This window comes from Spermophilus citellus, assembly GCF_964194105.1.
Source record: "Spermophilus citellus genome assembly, chromosome: 7".
NCBI lineage: Eukaryota > Metazoa > Chordata > Mammalia > Rodentia > Sciuridae > Spermophilus > Spermophilus citellus.
Window position 1 is genome coordinate 150914256 of NC_138188.1, and position 18580 is coordinate 150932835.

Consider the following 18580-nt stretch of genomic DNA (forward strand, 5'->3'; position numbering starts at 1 on the left):
ACTATAAAGAAAAGTGTTCCTCCAATGCATAAATGTGCCTCTCTTACATACCTCAATAGTTGTAAGTGTATAGAGTACAGCCTCCCAGAGTGCTGGACAAACAACTGGGTCACTGTCATCAATGCTAAGTAGAACAGATGGGCTCACTTTGGAAGCTTCATCTTTCATTAAATGTGGAATGCGTTGGCACAAAGCAGACACTAACTCAAAATATGCTGAGCGGATCTAAAAGAAGCCATAGAAAGGTGAATTAAATTAAAACCTAGTAAAGTTTGATAAGATTTATTTATGGTAGTAGCAGATAAGAATATTCACATAAACCCTGCCACTGATAAAACTAAATAGCTATAAAAATACTTTTTAAAATCTACTTAAGAATATCAAATGGCTAAAAAGACATCAGGAATTATCAGAGCAAAGTAAAGACAGAAAGATTTAATTTAACATTTTCAATGACTAAAGTAAACACAATTCCTTTTTCTTAGCAGAACCCTCATTTGGGGCCTATAAAACAGCCAAATGAACAAAAAATAAGCCAAGTGGAGTGTCCATGCCTGATTGCAAGTTTGAGGTCAGCCTCAGCAACTTAGTGAGGCCTTAAGCAACTTAGTTAAGACTCTTCTCAAAAAATAAAAAGAGTAAGGGATGTGGCTCAGTGGTTAGGTGCCCCTGGGTTCAATCCAAAATAACAAAAAAGAAAAAAAAAAAAGGAAATTCTTAAACCTTATAAAATCTAGAGGAAACACCATACTTAACATTGAAAGTCTAGAACTATTTCCACTGAAGTTGGAAACATGAAAAATATGCTATCACCACTTCTCAACATGGTAAGAGGACAAATAAACAATACAAATAAGTCAATACAAATAAATAAGAGAGAAAAAAAGACTTGAAAAAGAACCCAAATAACTATAATTGCAGCAATATAACAAGATAGGGAAAACATTCAATAAAATCTACACAAATAATTTTGAGAACTAACTGGAGTCTAGAAGAGTGAAAGAGTTAACTGGATACAAAATTAACATATAAAAGCACAGCCTCCCTATATAACAGTAGAAACAAAGTAGAAAATGAAATAAGAAAGCCCATTTCATAATAACAATAAAAGCCACAAAGACATATTCACTGTAAAGAATACTAAAGCATTCTTAGATGCAAAGGACCTAAATAGCAAAATGTACTTTCCCAGCTGTGGTCAAACAAAGTGATGTTCTGCCTTCTTATTTTAGTTCTTAAACTATAGAAAGTATTCTTTTTAGGCTTTACCATATCTTTTAAAATTCTGTGCTTTTGGTTGATGATTTTCACATTTTAAATGGCCTCCAAGTACAGTGCTGAACGTGCTGACTACTGTGTCTAAGGGCAAGAAAACAGTGATGTGCCTTACAGAGAAAAGGTAACAGATAAGCTTCATTCAGGCATGAGTTCAGTGCTGCCATTTGTGAGTTTACTGTTAATTAATCAGATACACACAGTGTTTTAACTAGAAACCTATAAGAAAAGGCTGTATTGATCAGTTTAAAAAAAAAAAAATGCAACCAGAGGCTCATAGAAACCTAACTCTGTATTTTCCTTAGAAGCAAAGCTTTAATATTCACTAATTCAGTAGTTATACTGTCACAGAATATAAACTACTATGAATAATGAGAATGGACTATACAAACAAAATACATACATTAAAAACGTCAGAAGGATCAGCCAGTGTAGATGAAAAAGGGGAGAGAGATAGGGACAAAAGAGAAAAGATAATATATTAAATGAGAAGAGTGCTACACGCATGAACAATTTTAATGGATCATGAACAAAGAAATGATAATTCAAGGTTGAACCTGAGGCTCAAACTAAATTAAAAACGTGAAAATAGACAGCTGAGGTGGAGCTTGGTTGTAAAGCAGGTGCTCAGCAGGCAAGAGATCCCTGGATTCAATCCCCAGACATGTGTGTACGCGCGCACATACACACACATACACATACACACAAAAGAACGAAAAAAAAAAAAAGAACACCATTCTAAAAGAGAGGTACTTCAGACCTAAATGACCCACACAAGGATGTGCTTGCAGAATTTTAAATATAAACCATAAACATAAAATATAAGCATAATCATTTAATAAGAAATGTCTTGAAATTTAAAAAAAATAAACTTAAAGATACCTGTGGTACATTGTGTTTTCCATATTTCCAAAATTTATTCTGTGATAAAAGAGACTTAAATTTTTCCTCCAGAGAATCAAGCTCATTATCAGGTAACAGGCAAAGCAATTTCTTTAATGCCAATAAAGAACAAGTTACAACTCGATAGAATTTAGCTTCTCTTTCTTCCTCTGGAACAGTTCTTTATTTTAAAAGAAAATAAATATACATAAGAATTGAGAATAAGTCAAACTACATAATTTGCATCTCTATTTTAAATGTTTTATCATTAAATATCTACCAGAGTTGCTTTATTTCTATCTGCTGCTCTTCCCTTTGCCAATTCCCTTCAAAATGCACACAGAGAATTTTAGTTGCAAGTTTTACTACTAGTACAAAGTGAAATAAGATGAAAAGTTATTGCTTGAAATGACTGAACAAGTATGTTGCTCTCTGTAGCATGTACTGGGGGATTCTAGTAAGGATACAAAGCATCTCTGATTACATTCCCTTATTCAGTCTTAAGTTTAATTAGAACATAAAAGTAAATAAAACAATCAAGCACAATGCTGCCTGTCTATAATATTAGCCACCTGAGAGGCTGAGGCAGAATGATCACAAGTTCAAGGCTATGCTTGGCAACTTAGCAAGTCTCAGAAAATAAAAAGGGCTGGTGATGTAGCTCAGTGATAAGAGTATCTGCCTTCTTGCATGCATAGGCTCTGGGTTCAATCCCCAGTACCACCAAAAGAAAAAAAAGAAATAAAACATTCTACTACTCTTTCAATAAAACTACTTTAGAACTACTTACAGTTTCTTCAACTATTTTCAATGAGAAAACAGTTCCTAGTATAAATATCTCTTTCTAATAGAACTAAATCTGCAGCTCCCAGATAGCTCTCATTAAATAGCAAGACAACTTGCAAGTAAAAGCATCTGATATGTTGCAATATATTAAGTTCTCATCTCTGCATTTAGAATTCCTTATTTTTAGAAAATAGTATATTGAAATTATATCTGGTTATCTATGAGTAAAACAAATCATTAACATGAGTTACTTAACAAACAATACAACTTACTGTGGGTCACTGAGTGTATCAGGTGTTTCTTTTAGAAGATGGTCTTGCAGCACCTAAAGATGGGAAAAAAAATACCAGAGTCTTTAAGATTTTATTAAACCATCAAGGATGAACAGAGAGAATATAGATAAGTTTATTTTTTAAAACCCCATAAACCTCATCTTACCTAAGCAAAATCAAGTAGTAAAACTAAAAGGTCTGAATTTTACTCATTGCCCTTTTCCTATCAATTTCCAAGGCTGACAGCTGCTGGGGTAAGAAGGACAAGGTACTCCTTTTCTATACCTCCAGTTCCCATCAAGAGAAATTTTCCACTAAATATTTTTGGTCACTTGTTCCTTTATTTCTCTTGCACTCAGCAATGCAATGTAATAATGAAATTAGTAAATCTCAAAAAGAAATTAGGCTCTACTTTCCTCTTCCTTCCAGGAATCTCCTGGCCCAGAGAGAACACACATTGTGCTCTGCTTTATCTAATAGGAAGGTCTAAGATTTTCAAATGTTGGGTAAGTCTGCCTACTTCTAGTGTGCAGTAACAGGGAATCCACTGTTCAAGTATCAACTTTTTCAGCAGTAACAACAGCTAACATTTATTGAGCTTTTCCACATGCCAGGTATTGCTTTAGGTATATTTTGTGCATAAACAAAATCACTCTTAATAACAACTCCATTGTTAAATACAATTCCTGTTTTACAGATGAGGATAGGGAAGCACAGAACTTGCCCAAGGTCACACACCTAAATAATGGCAAAATGGCAAAACCCAATGGTATGACTCAGGGTCAGTAGTAGATAGTGTGTTATATTTTTTATAATGCCCCCCCTCCATATTTTGTTTGGTACTAGGGATTGAACTCAGGAGCATTTTAACACTGAGCTACATTCCCAGCCCCAATTTGTTTTTTGTTTTGTTTTTTTTCTTTTTAGCAACTTGCTAAGTTCCTTAGAGCCTTGCTAAATTGCTGAAGCTGGTCTAGAGCTAGTGATCCTCCTGCCTTGTCTTCCTGGATCCCTACAATTACAGGCTTTCAACATCACATCCAACTATAATGCTGACATTTTGATCTGCCTTTTCCTAATACCTCTATAATAAATTGGCTTTGAACTTGGGAAAGTTATAACCCAATAGTTATAAAGAACTATGGCAGAGACAAATAACAGGAAAATAAAATGGAGAAAATAACCCACATGTGATCAAGTATCTACCCACAACAAAGCCAAAATCAAAAATTTTTAGAAAGGCCTATGAACGGCCAAATCAGTTGTCTTTAAAACCATTTTTGCTGGGCACAGTGGCACATGCCTGTAATCCCAGCAGCTTGGGATGCTGAGACAGAAGAATCACAAGTTCAAAGCCAGCCTCAGCAACAGAGAGACACTAAGAAACTCAGTTAGACCCTGTCTCTAAATAATATACAAAATAGGGCTGGGGATGTGGCTCAGTGGTCGAGTATCCCTGAGTTCACTCCCTGGTCTCCCCACCACCCCCCCCCCAAAAAAAAAAAAACATTTTCTCCAGACACAGTGGTATACACATATAATTCTAGCTACTCAGAAGGCTGAAGCAGGAGGATTCCAAGTTGGAGGCCAGCCTAAGGTTCAAAATAAAAAAGACCTGGGATATAGCTCAGTTGTGAAGCATCCCCAGCATCAAACCAAAACACAAATTTTCTTCCTGAAATTCTTAAAGAGTCTAAATCCATGATACCTCATGCTCATAACATTGATCATTTGGTATTTTAAATGGAGCAATGGAAAGATTAGGACTCCTTTTGAAAATATGGTTGAAGATACAAATCCTCACCCTAGGGGGAAAAAAAAAGCCCTCAATTAAAGCTATGTCCAAGAAAACAGTATCAGAACAGAATTAAGTCCGAGGACATCCAGCAGGTGGAAAGAAATCCCCATACCCTTTGAGGTCATGAAAGTCTTCTGTGCTGACTAAGATCAAAGTAGAGGATAAAACTTTTATCCTGGCCAGGCTTGATAGCACACGCCTATAATCCCAGGGCTCAGGAGGCTGAGGCAGGAGGATTGTGAGTTCAAAGCCAGCCTCAGAAATTTAGCAAGGTCCTAAGCAATTCAGCAAGACTCTGTCTCAAACTAAAATACAAAAAGAGCAGGGGATGTGGCTCAGTGGTTAAGGGCACTTGGGTTCAATCTCTGGTACCAAAAAAAAAAAAAAAAAAAACCTTTTTTCCTGACACACCTACGATGGCAGGTAAGAGAACTGTCATTGTAACAGATACCTTAAATGCTTAAGAAAAAGTTTCCAAAAACTTACAATGGTAATTTCATCCTTACAAAATGCTATGGCTTCAGGCTGCTTGCTTGGAGGGAAAGCTGCTTCAAATGCGTCTTTTGCTGCACATGCGGCTGGTGTGTATGTATCACACTGAGCCATTAACCAATATCCCATTACACTTTTTAAGTAGGGAGCCAAGTGTTTCTTTACTTTTAGGATAAGTTTTTCAAAAGCTTGCTGTGTGGCTTCTCGAACCCGGCGGTCATGATCCTATTGAAAAAACATGTCATTTTAAAATAAATACAAATACAGACATTTCTATTTAAGCTACAATGACCCATTATTAAGAATTCACCTGTGTACAGAGCCAAACTAAAATCAATTTTTTGAGGGTATAGCTCAGTGGAAAAATACATTTTGTATACATACTAGGTTTGATACCCAGAATAACAACAGAGAAATTATTTTGAAATGTTGAGAACTTGGGACTTATTATATCAGAAATTATGTAAAATAATTAATGTTTCCTTTTTCCCCTTCCCCAGTAAGATTAAGATTGTATTCAAGACAGATTCAAAGCTGAGCACTGATCATGTAATTCATTCTCCTTTTTTGGCAGCAAATATACAAGGAAATAAAATAACTGCCAAAATGACAGTCACCATGATTTCACCTAAATGTGTGTGTGTGTGTGTACACACATACATACACAACAAAAATAAACTAGTAAATTCATAATACTTACAAGTGAAATTTTACAGAAAATTCTTGGCCAATATGGAAGAACTCCTTTTACAATTTCTGTCTCTCTCTCTGTACACATGGTTCCAAATTCCTGCATGGCCTAAAAGTAATTTATTAACATCATTAAGTATTAACAACTGTAATATTGGCTACTGATTATTCTGTTCTGAAGCTCAGTCTATTTTATGTAATGAGAGAAGATATTATTTCTGTGTATGTCATAGGGATTAATATACACAGTTGTTTCAGTCAATAAAAGTAGAAACTATTCAGCTGATTTTTAAAGAAATTAATGTACAAACAAAAAAAAATTTTAAATCACAGTGCTGAGCTGGACACAATGATACCTCTGTCTATATCCCAGCTACTCAAAAGGGTTGAGGCAGAAGGATCATTTGAGACCAGAAGCTCTAGATTAGTCTAAGCAATATAGTAAGACTCCATTTTTAAATAAAAGATAAAATTACATTCCTTAATAGTAAAAAACATAGTCAAAATTCTAAAAATTTAAAATGTTTCAGAGCAACAAACTAATTTATAAGCCAGAAAGTGTTAACTAAACTTACAACATTATGTCAGAAAAAAGTATATGACTATAAAAGAATTAATAACAATTTATTTTTCTTTGCACTGGATATGCCCATAACATTTGTTTTTTGTTGTTTTTTTTTTTTTTTAAAAAAAGGTGGTTTTTGTTTATTTTTTATGAAAACAAGAAAACTTGCTTTTAATTTTGTTGTGACGTCTTTCTTAGAAAGTTTCCGAAGCACCATTCGGAAATCAGAATCTACAAGACTGTCTATTTCTTCAGCTCCTTGAATAGCAGGAACATAGCCTAGGTCACTCTGAGATGTTCCAAAACCAATAAATCCAGGCACCGTTCCCTGTTCTTTGGCAAGGAGTTCTGCAGCTCGGCCACTGTTTGAAGGCTGATAAGAAAATAGGAAAAAAAGAAGTCAGATTCCAAGAAGAATTCAAATTTTAATTTTAATTACATAATTCCTTGACAACTCTCATTAGAACAAATTTTCGTGAATAATTTTTTTTTCCTAGTCTAAGATTTCATCTATTGCAAAGTTTCCCAAAGATGACTATTTCTGTCACCAAGAACTTATCAAGGGCTGGGGATGTGGCTCAAGTGGTAGCGAGCTCGTGTGGCATGCGTGCGGCCCGGGTTCGATCCTCAGCATCACATACAAACAAAGATGTTGTGTCCGCCAAAAACTAAAAAATAAATATAAAAATTCTCTCTTTACCAAAAAAAAAAAAAAAAAAAAGAACTTATCAATAATGATCCTACAAGCTACCCACTATTTCCTGGTTTCAATGTTTTTGAACATTGAACCATGTTTTTGAAACTGTGGATACAATCCATTAGTGGCTTATGGTATCAACATAATGGGTCATTTGAGAATTTTAAAGAATAGAATAAATTTTTTTTTTAAGAGAGAGTGAGAGAGAGGAGAGAGAGAGAGAGAGAGAGAGAGAGAATTTTTAATATTTATTTTTTAGTTCTCGGCGGACACAACATCTTTGTTGGTATGTGGTGCTGAGGATCGAACCCGGGCCGCACGCATGCCAGGCGAGCGCGCTACCGCTTGAGCCACATCCCCAGCCCAAGAATAGAATAAAATTTTAAAAACCAGAATGCATCACGTGTGGTAAAATTTTCATAAATGTTATTTTGTCAAGTTTTTTTGTCAGATTTTCACATAAATAGCCCTTATTCACATATATGTGCATTTTATAATGATATAAAATTAAATGATAAACAGGTCTGATTTTTTAAATTTATCCATTCATTCAAAAGGTATGTATTTATTTATCTAATTTCAGTACTGGGGATAGAACCCAGGGGTGCTTAGCCACTGAGCCACATCCCCAGCCCTTTATTTATTTATTTATTTATTTATTCATTTATTAGTTTTCAGTGGACACAACATCTTCATTTTTTTATTTTTTTATGTGGTGCTGAGGATCGAACCCAGTGCCCCGCGCATGCCAGGCGAGCGCAATACCGCTTGAGCCACATCCCCAGCCCTCTTTTTATTTATTTTGAGACAAAGTCTCATTAAATTGCTTAGGTCCTCACTAAATTGCTAAGGATGGCCTTAAACTTGAGATCTTCCTGCCTCAGCCTGGCATGCTACTGCGAGTACAGGCATGTGCCACTGTGTCCAGCCCAACAGAGATTTATTAAGCAATCACCATGGGCTAGATCTAATGACAGCTGCTTCTAGATAGAGTCCCTCAAGAGTAGATACATTTATTTCAACACACTCAACACCTAACCTCTTTGGGATAATATTACATTGTTATGGATACAAAGATCAATGCAATGGTCAAAATATAAAATATACTCTTCTGTTTGAACCATGGTCAGGGGTTTGACTGATAAACAATATAGTATTCCCTTAGTACTAAAAGTTAAACAGTTGTTACAGAGAAAGAAAATATTTTAACTATTTAAAAGAAAGTAACTTATTCATTATCATTTCAGCAGAAAATGCCTCAGTTCAACCACCATGATGACATTACACTGGAATTACGACATCTATATTTCTATATTTCCTACTTCTCTATAGGGATATTTGCAAAGGGATATCCAAATGTGTGATACAAACAACTCGTATCTAGCAAAATCATGTTTGGAAAACTTACTTGACAAGGAATAATCTGGCCTACTTTCTAATCTAAACTGAGTAATCAGAAATAAAAATCATGGCCTAAATAACATTTTTTTCCCAAACTGCAGCATTTAAGACTAATTCAACAAAAAATCTCTATATTTGAAGCTTTATTAAAATGAACTAATATTATTCACTTCAGTTTTCTCAATATTGGTACATGAATAAAGAGTACAAAGGTAATTAATGAATTATAATAAAATGCTGAAAACTAAATACAATGACAATAGGCTATCAGAATGTTACTTATAATTTCATTTGTAAACAGTTTTTCATTATAAAACAATAAGACTAATTGCCACTGAAGGAGTGAAGGCTACATTCCAAACTAACTTGAAATACCAAAGCTGACAACAATTACTAGGGTAGAATAAACAGTATCATATTTTCAATTTCCAATTTAAAAGTAACCATTATTTTTTTAAAGTACTAATTGTATGTTTTACTCATGTCTACTTTGAATTTTTTTTAAGAGAGAGAGGAGAGAGAGAGAATTTTAATATTTATTTATTTTTTCTTTTTTTCTTTTTTTTTTAGTTTTCGGTGGACACAACATATTTGTTTGTATGTGGTACTGAGGATCGAACCCGGGCCGCACGCATGCCAGACGAGCGCGCCACCGCTTGAGCCACATCCCCAGCTCCTCTACTTTGAATTTAAAATACAATTGCAACGATAATCTTTGTGGGTTAGATGTTTATACACATACTTTAATCAAAATTAAGAACCTTGATTCTATTTTTGGCAATTAATTTTTCTTATCCTGTCTCTACTTCTGTCTACATTCTTTTGTGCCTGGCTTCTGCAGGTATTTGAGGTAACAACCCTTAGTCTAGGTTTAAGGACCAAACTAAAGAAGTCTTACAAGATCTTTCACACTGGTGGCAATGTCACATGCCTGTGATCCCAGCATCTGGGGAGACTGAGGCACGAGGATTGTAAATTTAAAGCCAGCCTCAGCGACTTAGCAAAGGCCTAAGCAACTTAGTTTGACCCTGTCTTTAAATAAAAAATTTTAAAGGAATGTGGCTCAGTGATTAAGCACCCTGGGTTCAAACCCCAATAGGAAAAAAAAGTCTTTCATGATCTGTTCATATGTCAGCTTTTCCAAATCTTATCTCCTCTCTATCCAAACCTACTTTCTCTTAATTTTGCTGCCCTTGTCCATGTTCCAGTTCCAAATTGAGTTCAAGGTTCCCTGAATATGTCACATGCCCTTTGCCCTCTCAAAATTCAATCTTTATATAAAATCCTTTCTCCACCTGAAAACTCTTCCTTTTCAATGCCTGTCAAACTTCTACTCATCCTTCAAAACACTCATATTTATAACATTTATCTCCCTCAGATCAGTCACCATACTTTTCTGTTCTCCCACGCTTTCTGCTTATACTGTATTATAATTATTTAATACATTATGACATTGGTTATGATCTGTCGCTATCTTCAAACCAATAGTTCAAAAACAGCGGACATTTTTCTATCATCTTTGCATAAAGGGCATGCAATACTCAATTTTTTGTTAAATGAATGTCACTCTAAAGTTCAATTCTAAACTCTGACAATTCCTGGCTTCATGAGCTTAGGCAAGTTAATGTCTCTAAACCTCAGTTTAGAGACAAGAGTAATTAACCCATTCCTTGAGTCCCTGTCAACATCAAACTTTTTTAATATAGATAGATTTATTTTTGTTGTAGATAGACACAATACATTTATTTTATTTTTATGTATTTTTAATATAGATAGATAACACTATGGTTTTAGTTGTAGATGGACACAATACCTTTATTTTATTTTTAAGTAGTGCTGAGGATCAAACCCAACGCCTCATGCGTGCCAGGTGAGTGCTGTACCACGGAGCCACAGCCCTAGCCCCAGCCCCAAACTTAAGTTTTTTAAACTTATTATTTAAACTTATTATCTTATTTAAACTTATTATTATTATCCAATAATAAGAGATTTCAGCAAGTAATGTCAAAGGATGCTAAAATCATTAATGAAAGTTTGTGGGAGAATAGTACATTCAGTCTCAGATTACCACTCTTCATATTTGTCTTTAGCCAACGGAAAAAGATAACTTTATTTTTTGGAATTATCAATCAGCATCTTTTTTAAATTTTTTACCTTTATTTGATATATTTATGTTTATGTGGTGCTGAGGATCAAACCCAGGGCCTCGAACGTGCTAGGCGAGTGCTCTACCAGAGCCACAACCCCAGCCCCGGAAAAAGATAACTTTATAGTGGAGGTTACACCTTAACCTAGTGATTAAACAAGTACCATTAATAATGGGACAAACAAAAATCATGTGCCCTAGTGAGATGCACTGAAAAAGATGTATCAACTTTGAAGCATTTCTGTCAAAAACTGTTTCAAATCATATGGAAACCATTAGAAAATCTAAATTAAACAAAAACATTCACCCAGACTCTTCCAAGTTCTGAATGTTCCCCCAGTAGCAGGGGAAGGCAGGGAACCACTGGTAAAACTCTCTAGATCAAGGGAACACGGTTTTCAAATGACTTATCTTTTAAACAAGAAAATAAAAAGATTATAGAGAACACTACTAAGATGAGTACAGAATGTGAATACATGGCCAATTCTTAGAGTGTTATACCAAAATTAAAATTTCTGCATGTTATAATTGCTCTCAATTACGGAGAAGAAAGTCATTGTTTTTAGAAAATACATCCTAAAGTACTTAGGAGTTAAAGAACCCAATTTTGAAATGATAGTGGAATGGGATGATCATTATTATCCAAAGTACACGTATGAAGACACAAATTGGTATGACTATACTTTGTATACAACCAGAGATATGAAAAATTGTGCTCTATATGTGTAATAAGAATTGTAATGCATTCCACTGTCATATATAAATCAATAAAAAAGGAACCAATTTCTGCAACTAACTCTCCTAAGGTTCAGCAAAATACATAAATTGAGACTAAAAGCAAATGTAACCAAATGCTAACAATTGGTGAATCCAGGTAAAACACATACAGATTGTTGTTCTAATATTCTTGCAACCTTTGCTCATATTGAGAACTTTTCAAAAATATTGACAAATGTTTCACAAGATAAATCATTAAGTGAAAATCCAAGTAAAGTACTTAGCACAGTACTTAAAGTAAGTTACTACAATTGTTGATATTATCTTCCAAAACAGACTTAAGTGACAGATCTAAATAAATACAACTTCAACATCAAAATTAACTGAATCCAAACAGAAGAAGGGCCTTTCCATAAAACTGGACATAACATATTGTGCATCATAAATTGTAACATTGTTACATCCCTAAGGATAAGAGCAATAGAAGTAGCATATAAAAACACTTGCCTTCAAAATATTTACATTCTAGTGGGCTGGGGTTGTGGCTCAGTGGTAGAGCACTTGCCTCACGTGTGTGAGGCACTGGGTTAGAATCTCAGCACCCAAAGGGAAATAAGTGAATAAAGTAAAAGTCCATCAACAAGTAAAAAGAACTATTTTTACATTCCAGTGAAGTAAGTCAGTAAATTACGTAGTATGTTAAAAGTCATACATCCAGAGTAAACGTAGGAAAGAAAAACAGGGAATAGGGGACAGTATTTAGATTTAAAATAGGTCGACCACGGGAGATTTCATTGACATCACTGAAATATCTAGAGGAAAATCTGGAGCCACCTAACAGAAGAGCACTGGGAACCTGCCAGGCAAGGCCAAGGCACAGTGAGGTCAGCGCAGCCAGATGAAGTGAGCTAAGAGGAGGGAGTTGGGGATGAGGCTGGATGGGAAAGAAGCAACAGAAAGCGGAGAAAGCCGCCCATAAACCATGTATACCACCTAAGGCCACTCACCTTTATCCGGAGGCACGAGCGGAGCCACTTCAGGCTTCTGAGCAAAGGAAGGACATGGTCCGAGGTATCTCGCACGCCAAGCTCAAGGTAATTTCCTCCCACCCAACTCTACCTCCCAGCCCCCAGCCCCGCCGCCCGATACTTCGGCCAGGTAACCTTCCAGTTGAAGCTGACACTGAACCATTTCTCAGTGAAAACCGTGCACGCTCTAGCATCGAACATCTTTTCTCTCACGATTGCCCAATCTGCTCAAAGACAGCCCATCCCGCCCTCAGGGACTCAAAACAGAGAGGTCACACTCGACACGGAAACACACGCCTCCCCACAGCCACGCTCCAGACACCCTCAGGCTACGCGCCCGGCGGAGCCACAGGCGGCGAGGCGCAGCCTCCCCAGTCGGCCAGGCCAACCTGCACTCACCCTCAGATTCCCCTTGGTCCGCTGCTTGTTCTTCCCGCCCATGATCGCTGTAGCAGCCGCACTCTCAATCTGCAGCCCCGAGGTTGACACGGCCGGGCCACAACTTCCGGTCTCTTGTGCCGGAAGGGGGCCTACAGTAACAACTTCCCCCGACCCTCCCCTTCCGCCTCCCACCCCGCCCTCCTGCCGCCCCACTTCCGCTCCCGACTCCAGCTGAGTTTCTGACTGTCGGTTGCCGGGGTCGCCACAATTAAAGTCACGCCTGCCTGCGTTTCGTCACTACTGGCCAATAGGAATCCAAGCTTTGGACCCGTGGCGCCAAATCCTGTCTTCCGTGCTTTCAGGGGCTAGAGTTGCTCGCGAAGATGTTGTTCTGAACTGTAGAGCGTGAGTTTCACATAAGGGTATCAATAAAATAATATAGTAGTACAACTGTAAGGCACCGATTTAAAAATATGGAAGAAATGATATTGTAGTGGCTGTGCAAAGCTAGGAAGGTGCTAGGTTTTTGAAGTGATGCAATCATTGGCAACACCTGTGTGTTTCAACGCTCAAGCCCACCTTGGATCTAGTGAACCAGATTTGAATTTTAACAAGTTTCCCATTCTTGTAAAAATTTGAGTACTGGTCTAGACGATATTCTTCCTTTTTTCCATATTGAAAATGTTAGGTGCAGTTTTTAGAAAAGAAGGTAGCACGGCAGTCTCCACTAATGTATGATATGTACAGGTCCTGTGACGTACTGCTTTGCTTCTCAGAATCACGTTAGAAAATCATAAACACTTGTGTGGTAGATGTTGCCTGTCTTGTCCACACACTCACCTTTCTACTTAATGATGACAGGGCTCTGCAAACTGTGTCTCTTTTTATTCATCTATCTTCCCGTTAGAATCCCTTAAGAGGGTTACTGGAGAAAGACAGGAAGACAAGAGGAAAGAGAAGACCTTGCTCCATTGTTAGCATCATTCTGAGAAACTGATGTGACTCTATTTTTGAGAAACAAGCCTCTGTCTCAGAGCAGGGCCTGTCCAAAGAGGGGAGTGGTGACCCTTGTCCTTGGAAAACCTGTTTTTCAGGCACATAGCTATCCTGCTGAGTCATTTTGGTACCAGACTCCAGATGTCCTTGACTCAGCAAATGCAAGTTCCTGAAAAGACCAAAAGAATGCTCGAGGCCTAATCCGGACCAGGGAAAATATCTGAAATGTCAGGTGACCCTCCCAGAGTATGATTGGTAACATGATTAAGCAAACCTGCAAGTTTAGCATATATACTCTTGCAACCCCTCACAGCCTAAACCAATCAGTCAAAAGGAATCTACCACTTGTTCCCTTACCCGACTTGTTCCCACCAATGAATGTGCTAATCAATGTTGAGAGTTTGATTTTCCCGTGGTATGAAATGATTTGCTGTGTGATGTTGTGACGCATCAAGTACCCCCCAAAAACCTAGAAATCCTCACTGAACTAAGGGCCGGGACTCACTCCTTGGTACCACTGCATCAGAAATGGTTGAGTTGAGGCTGGAGCTTTCAATAAAGACTCTTGTGTGATTGCATTGGATTCGGCTCCTGGAGGTCTATTGGGACCCACGAATCTGGCATTACAATTCCAGTAACAGCCCTTTACCCTAGGTAGGAGCAGCATTTGCTTTAGCCAGCAGTAGATTTCTCCAACAATCTCAGAATGGACTTTATTGCCCTTCTCAAAGGGACCAGTGAGCAATCATGTAGCACTGTCTTCAAAGGTCTTAGTACTACTCCATAGAGACCCTCTCCTAAACTCAAAAGAGCCAATAGTGCCCCCTTCTTGGGTCTTCAAAGCCCGACCATACGGTTTTATTTGAGTGAATAAAGCATTGAAAAAGGTAGAAGAGCTTGGACACTATTTCTCTTTCTTGATTGCATGAATCGCACTTTTGCCCATGGAGACAGTGGGATAGTAGGGTAGTTCCTGGGGTCCATTGTATTGAAGTCAGCTCATCCACTAGATTTGGGTGTCAGCTGCCAGTCAGATATAAATTCCTTTTGTGTTCCTCCACTCTGGCTGAGGCCTGGTGTTTTAAATGACAAAAGCTTTAATTTTACCCCTACAAGGTGGGTGGAAGAAGAGCTTCAGATAGGGGAAATATCCTTGGATTTATTCTCCATATCGTCCACTCACTAAACTGCCTAGAAAGGCCTTGAATTTTCTATCCTGACACAATCTCCAGAGTTGCTGAGATTACAGGCCTGCATCACCATACCTGGCTTGAATTTGTTTACAATCACACAATTAATACATGAATATATTCTCCTTGTGACTCAGTGGTAGAGCACATGCCTAGCAAGTGTGAGGCACTGGGTTCAATTCTCAGCACCACATATAAATAAATAAATAAAATAAAAGTCCATTAACAACTAAAAAAATAAGAAGACTTGAATAGCATTAAAAAAAAGATTTGGTATTTGGTCTTTCCAAACTAATTCCAAATATCCTTGTTGGTCTTTCTTAAGTCCTAAATAAGTATGTGGAATAGAGGTCACTTTCCTGACCTCTTAGTGATTCAAGTCTTCATCTTTCGTATCTTTTTTTTTCCATTCGTCTTCATCAACCACCATGGTTTTATCCTTATTTTTTTTTATTTGTTCAACTTAGTTGTACATGACAGAAGAATGCATTTCAAATCAATGTACATAAATGGAGAACAATATTTCAATTTTCTGGTTGTACACAATATAGAGTCTCACTATCATACAATCATTCATGTACCTAGAGTAATATGTCCATCTCATTCCACCACCTATCCTGCCCCTATGACCCCTCCCCTCTACATCCTTCCTTTTTCCCATTCCAAAGTTTATCCTTATATTAATACATAAATTTCTCTAGCCCCAATTTCACCCTGCTCTTGGACTATAATTTCTTCTTTTCAAATTCCTTATTTAACTATTTCCATATAGACATTATTCAAACCAACCTTGACCTTGCATTAGTTCTTACAATTTTCCTATAACTCTAAAGACTCTATTTATTTCCTTCTTTACTTACCTTGTTATGGTTTGGATCTTAAACCTCCCCCAATAGCTCATGTGTTGAAGACTGGTCCCAAGCTGATGGCACTATGGGGAAGTGGTAGAATCTTTAGAAGGTGGGGGCCCAATGGAGGGAAGTTAGGTCATTGGAAGCATGCTCTTGGTGGGCATACTGGGCTCACTCTTTCCTCTTTTGGCTTCATGAAGTAAGCAAGTTTGCTCCATCATGTCCTCTCCACCATGATGGTCTGCCTAACTGAGGGCCCAAAGCAAGGGAGCCAGGCAACCATGGACTGAAGCCTTTAAAACTATGAGCCAAGGGCTGGGGATGTGGCTCATGCAGTAGCACGCTCGCCTGGTATGCATGCGGCCCGGGTTTGATCCTCAGCACCACATACAAACAAAAATGTTGTATCCACCGAAAGCTAAAAAAAAAAAATAGTAAAATTCTCTCTCTCTCTCTCTCTCTCTCTCTCTCTCTCTCTCTCTCAAAATAAAATAAAATAAAATAAAACTATGAGCCAAAACAAATATTTTCTTCTTTTTGGTTGATTATCTCAGGCATAGAAATTTTGATAGAAAGCTAACAAAATTGATTAAATTAGATTTTGTGATCCTTCAAATCAATTACTCTTAACAATACCATGAATAAGAGAGTCCACCTTTTTGTAGCCTGTTCATTTGGGAAAACCAAACACTACACAAAGCCAATTATCTTTTATCAGGTTCTTTATCAATGAAGTTGAACACTAGCTAAAAAAGCAATTTAGTCAATAGAAGTTTTGAATTCAGATCCCAAGACTCATTTGTGTCTTCAATACATGTCAAAAATTGTACTCTATTGCTCTAATTTTTAGGACTTCTAACAATTATTTTACCACTTCCTCAAAATTCTGACTTTCCTATCTACTTCCTAGACTTTAGCAGATGACCTTCACTCCAGTTATACAGTGTAAGGAAACTATGAGATTATGTTCCATGTTTTTCCAACAGTGAAGATAAATAGACCTGATATTCAATAAGTATGCACTGTTCAGCTACTTTGCAATTAGAATAGAAAGATACTCCTATATCAGTTAATATCCAATGGCATCCCTAATCCCTCTAAAGTTTTCCTCCACTGCCCTTACCACTTTCCTATGACTTCTCTGACCTCCCCTGTGATTTATCACTAAAGTCAATTGCTAGCTCATCAGGGGGCTTCTAAAATCATGTGAATATTTAAATGTGGGCTGGGGATGTGGCTCAAGTGGTAGCACGCTCGCCTGGCATGCGTGTGGCCCGGGTTCGACCCTCAGCACCACATACAAACAAAGATGTTGTGTCCGCCGAAAACTAAAAAATAAAGATTAAAAAATTCTCTCCTCTCTCTCTCTCTCTCTCTCTCTCTCTCTCTCTCTCTCTCTCTCTCTCTCTCTCTGTCTCTCACTCTCTCTTTAAAAAAAAAATATTTCAATGTGTCTATTCCAATGGATGGTTATCATGTCATAGTGATTGTCAAATTTACTAAATATCATCTGCATCCACAAAACTTTCTTCCATCTTCAATCATAATTCTTATACAATTTTGCTAAAAAGGAAATATTAAAGATACTTGGACAAAAATGTGGGAAAAATGAACATCCAAGCCTAGTTATTGCAGCACTGTTTCTAGGTAAAAATACTAGAACAACATAAATCTTTTGGTTGTAATGGGGATTGAATTCAGGACCTCACACATGGTAAGTAAGCACTTGTGTCATTAATACATACCCGCCTGAAACAACACAAATATTTATTAATTAAATACCATCTGAGAAAATATGATATCTCACGTAATGAAATATGTGAATATGAAGTTTTTTCATATATTTATACATATAACATAATATATAATATTTGTTAATTGGCTTGCAAGGAAAGGAAGAGAGGAATATGTCCACATACTGCTATGGAGTGATCCTCATATTATTAAGTGAAAATAGAGAACAATGTGTATATAATTCTATTATTTAAGAAAGAATAAAAAAGGAAATATATTCATAAATTGTACACTTGAATGTGTGTGTGTGTGTGTGTGTGTGTGTGTGTGTAACCTGAATTATGAGTCCTGAACTGTTCTGTGACAGAGGTAATACCCCTCTGAAGAACACTCAATGAAGGTGCTGATCAAGATAGCCCAGTTGCTATGGTGATGTTCTATTCAGTAGGAGGTTTTGTGCCAGCTATGGAGCTATTCAGTTATTGTCCTTGAAGTTCAGACTCCAAGTTCAGCTATTCTGGGATAGAAATTTATGGACACAAGCTGATAATCATAATTGGGCTGTTCATACTCATGACCTTGATTCTGCTTGCTTTGAAGAAAATTTCTCACAATAAATACTTTCGATGTTTAAACCTACATAATAAACAAGGTGAGCTTGCTCGTGGTCATCTTCCCC

General features: G+C 37.0%; 1 protein-coding gene across 1 annotated transcript in view; it reads right to left on the reverse strand.

The window, feature by feature from the left end:
* The window catches only part of LTN1 (listerin E3 ubiquitin protein ligase 1), a 46994-nt gene extending 33723 nt beyond the window's left edge, over positions 1-13271 (reverse strand). Inside the window, exons 1-7 of the mRNA XM_081300704.1 lie at positions 13149-13271; positions 6930-7133; positions 6206-6304; positions 5500-5730; positions 3216-3268; positions 2158-2338; positions 52-225 (exon numbers count right to left, since the gene is read on the reverse strand). Of these exons, the coding sequence (XP_081156830.1) occupies positions 52-225; positions 2158-2338; positions 3216-3268; positions 5500-5730; positions 6206-6304; positions 6930-7133; positions 13149-13190 (984 nt within the window). The 5' untranslated portion in view covers positions 13191-13271. The remainder of the gene's footprint in view (positions 1-51; positions 226-2157; positions 2339-3215; positions 3269-5499; positions 5731-6205; positions 6305-6929; positions 7134-13148) is intronic.
* Between the last annotated feature and the right edge of the window lie 5309 nt (positions 13272-18580).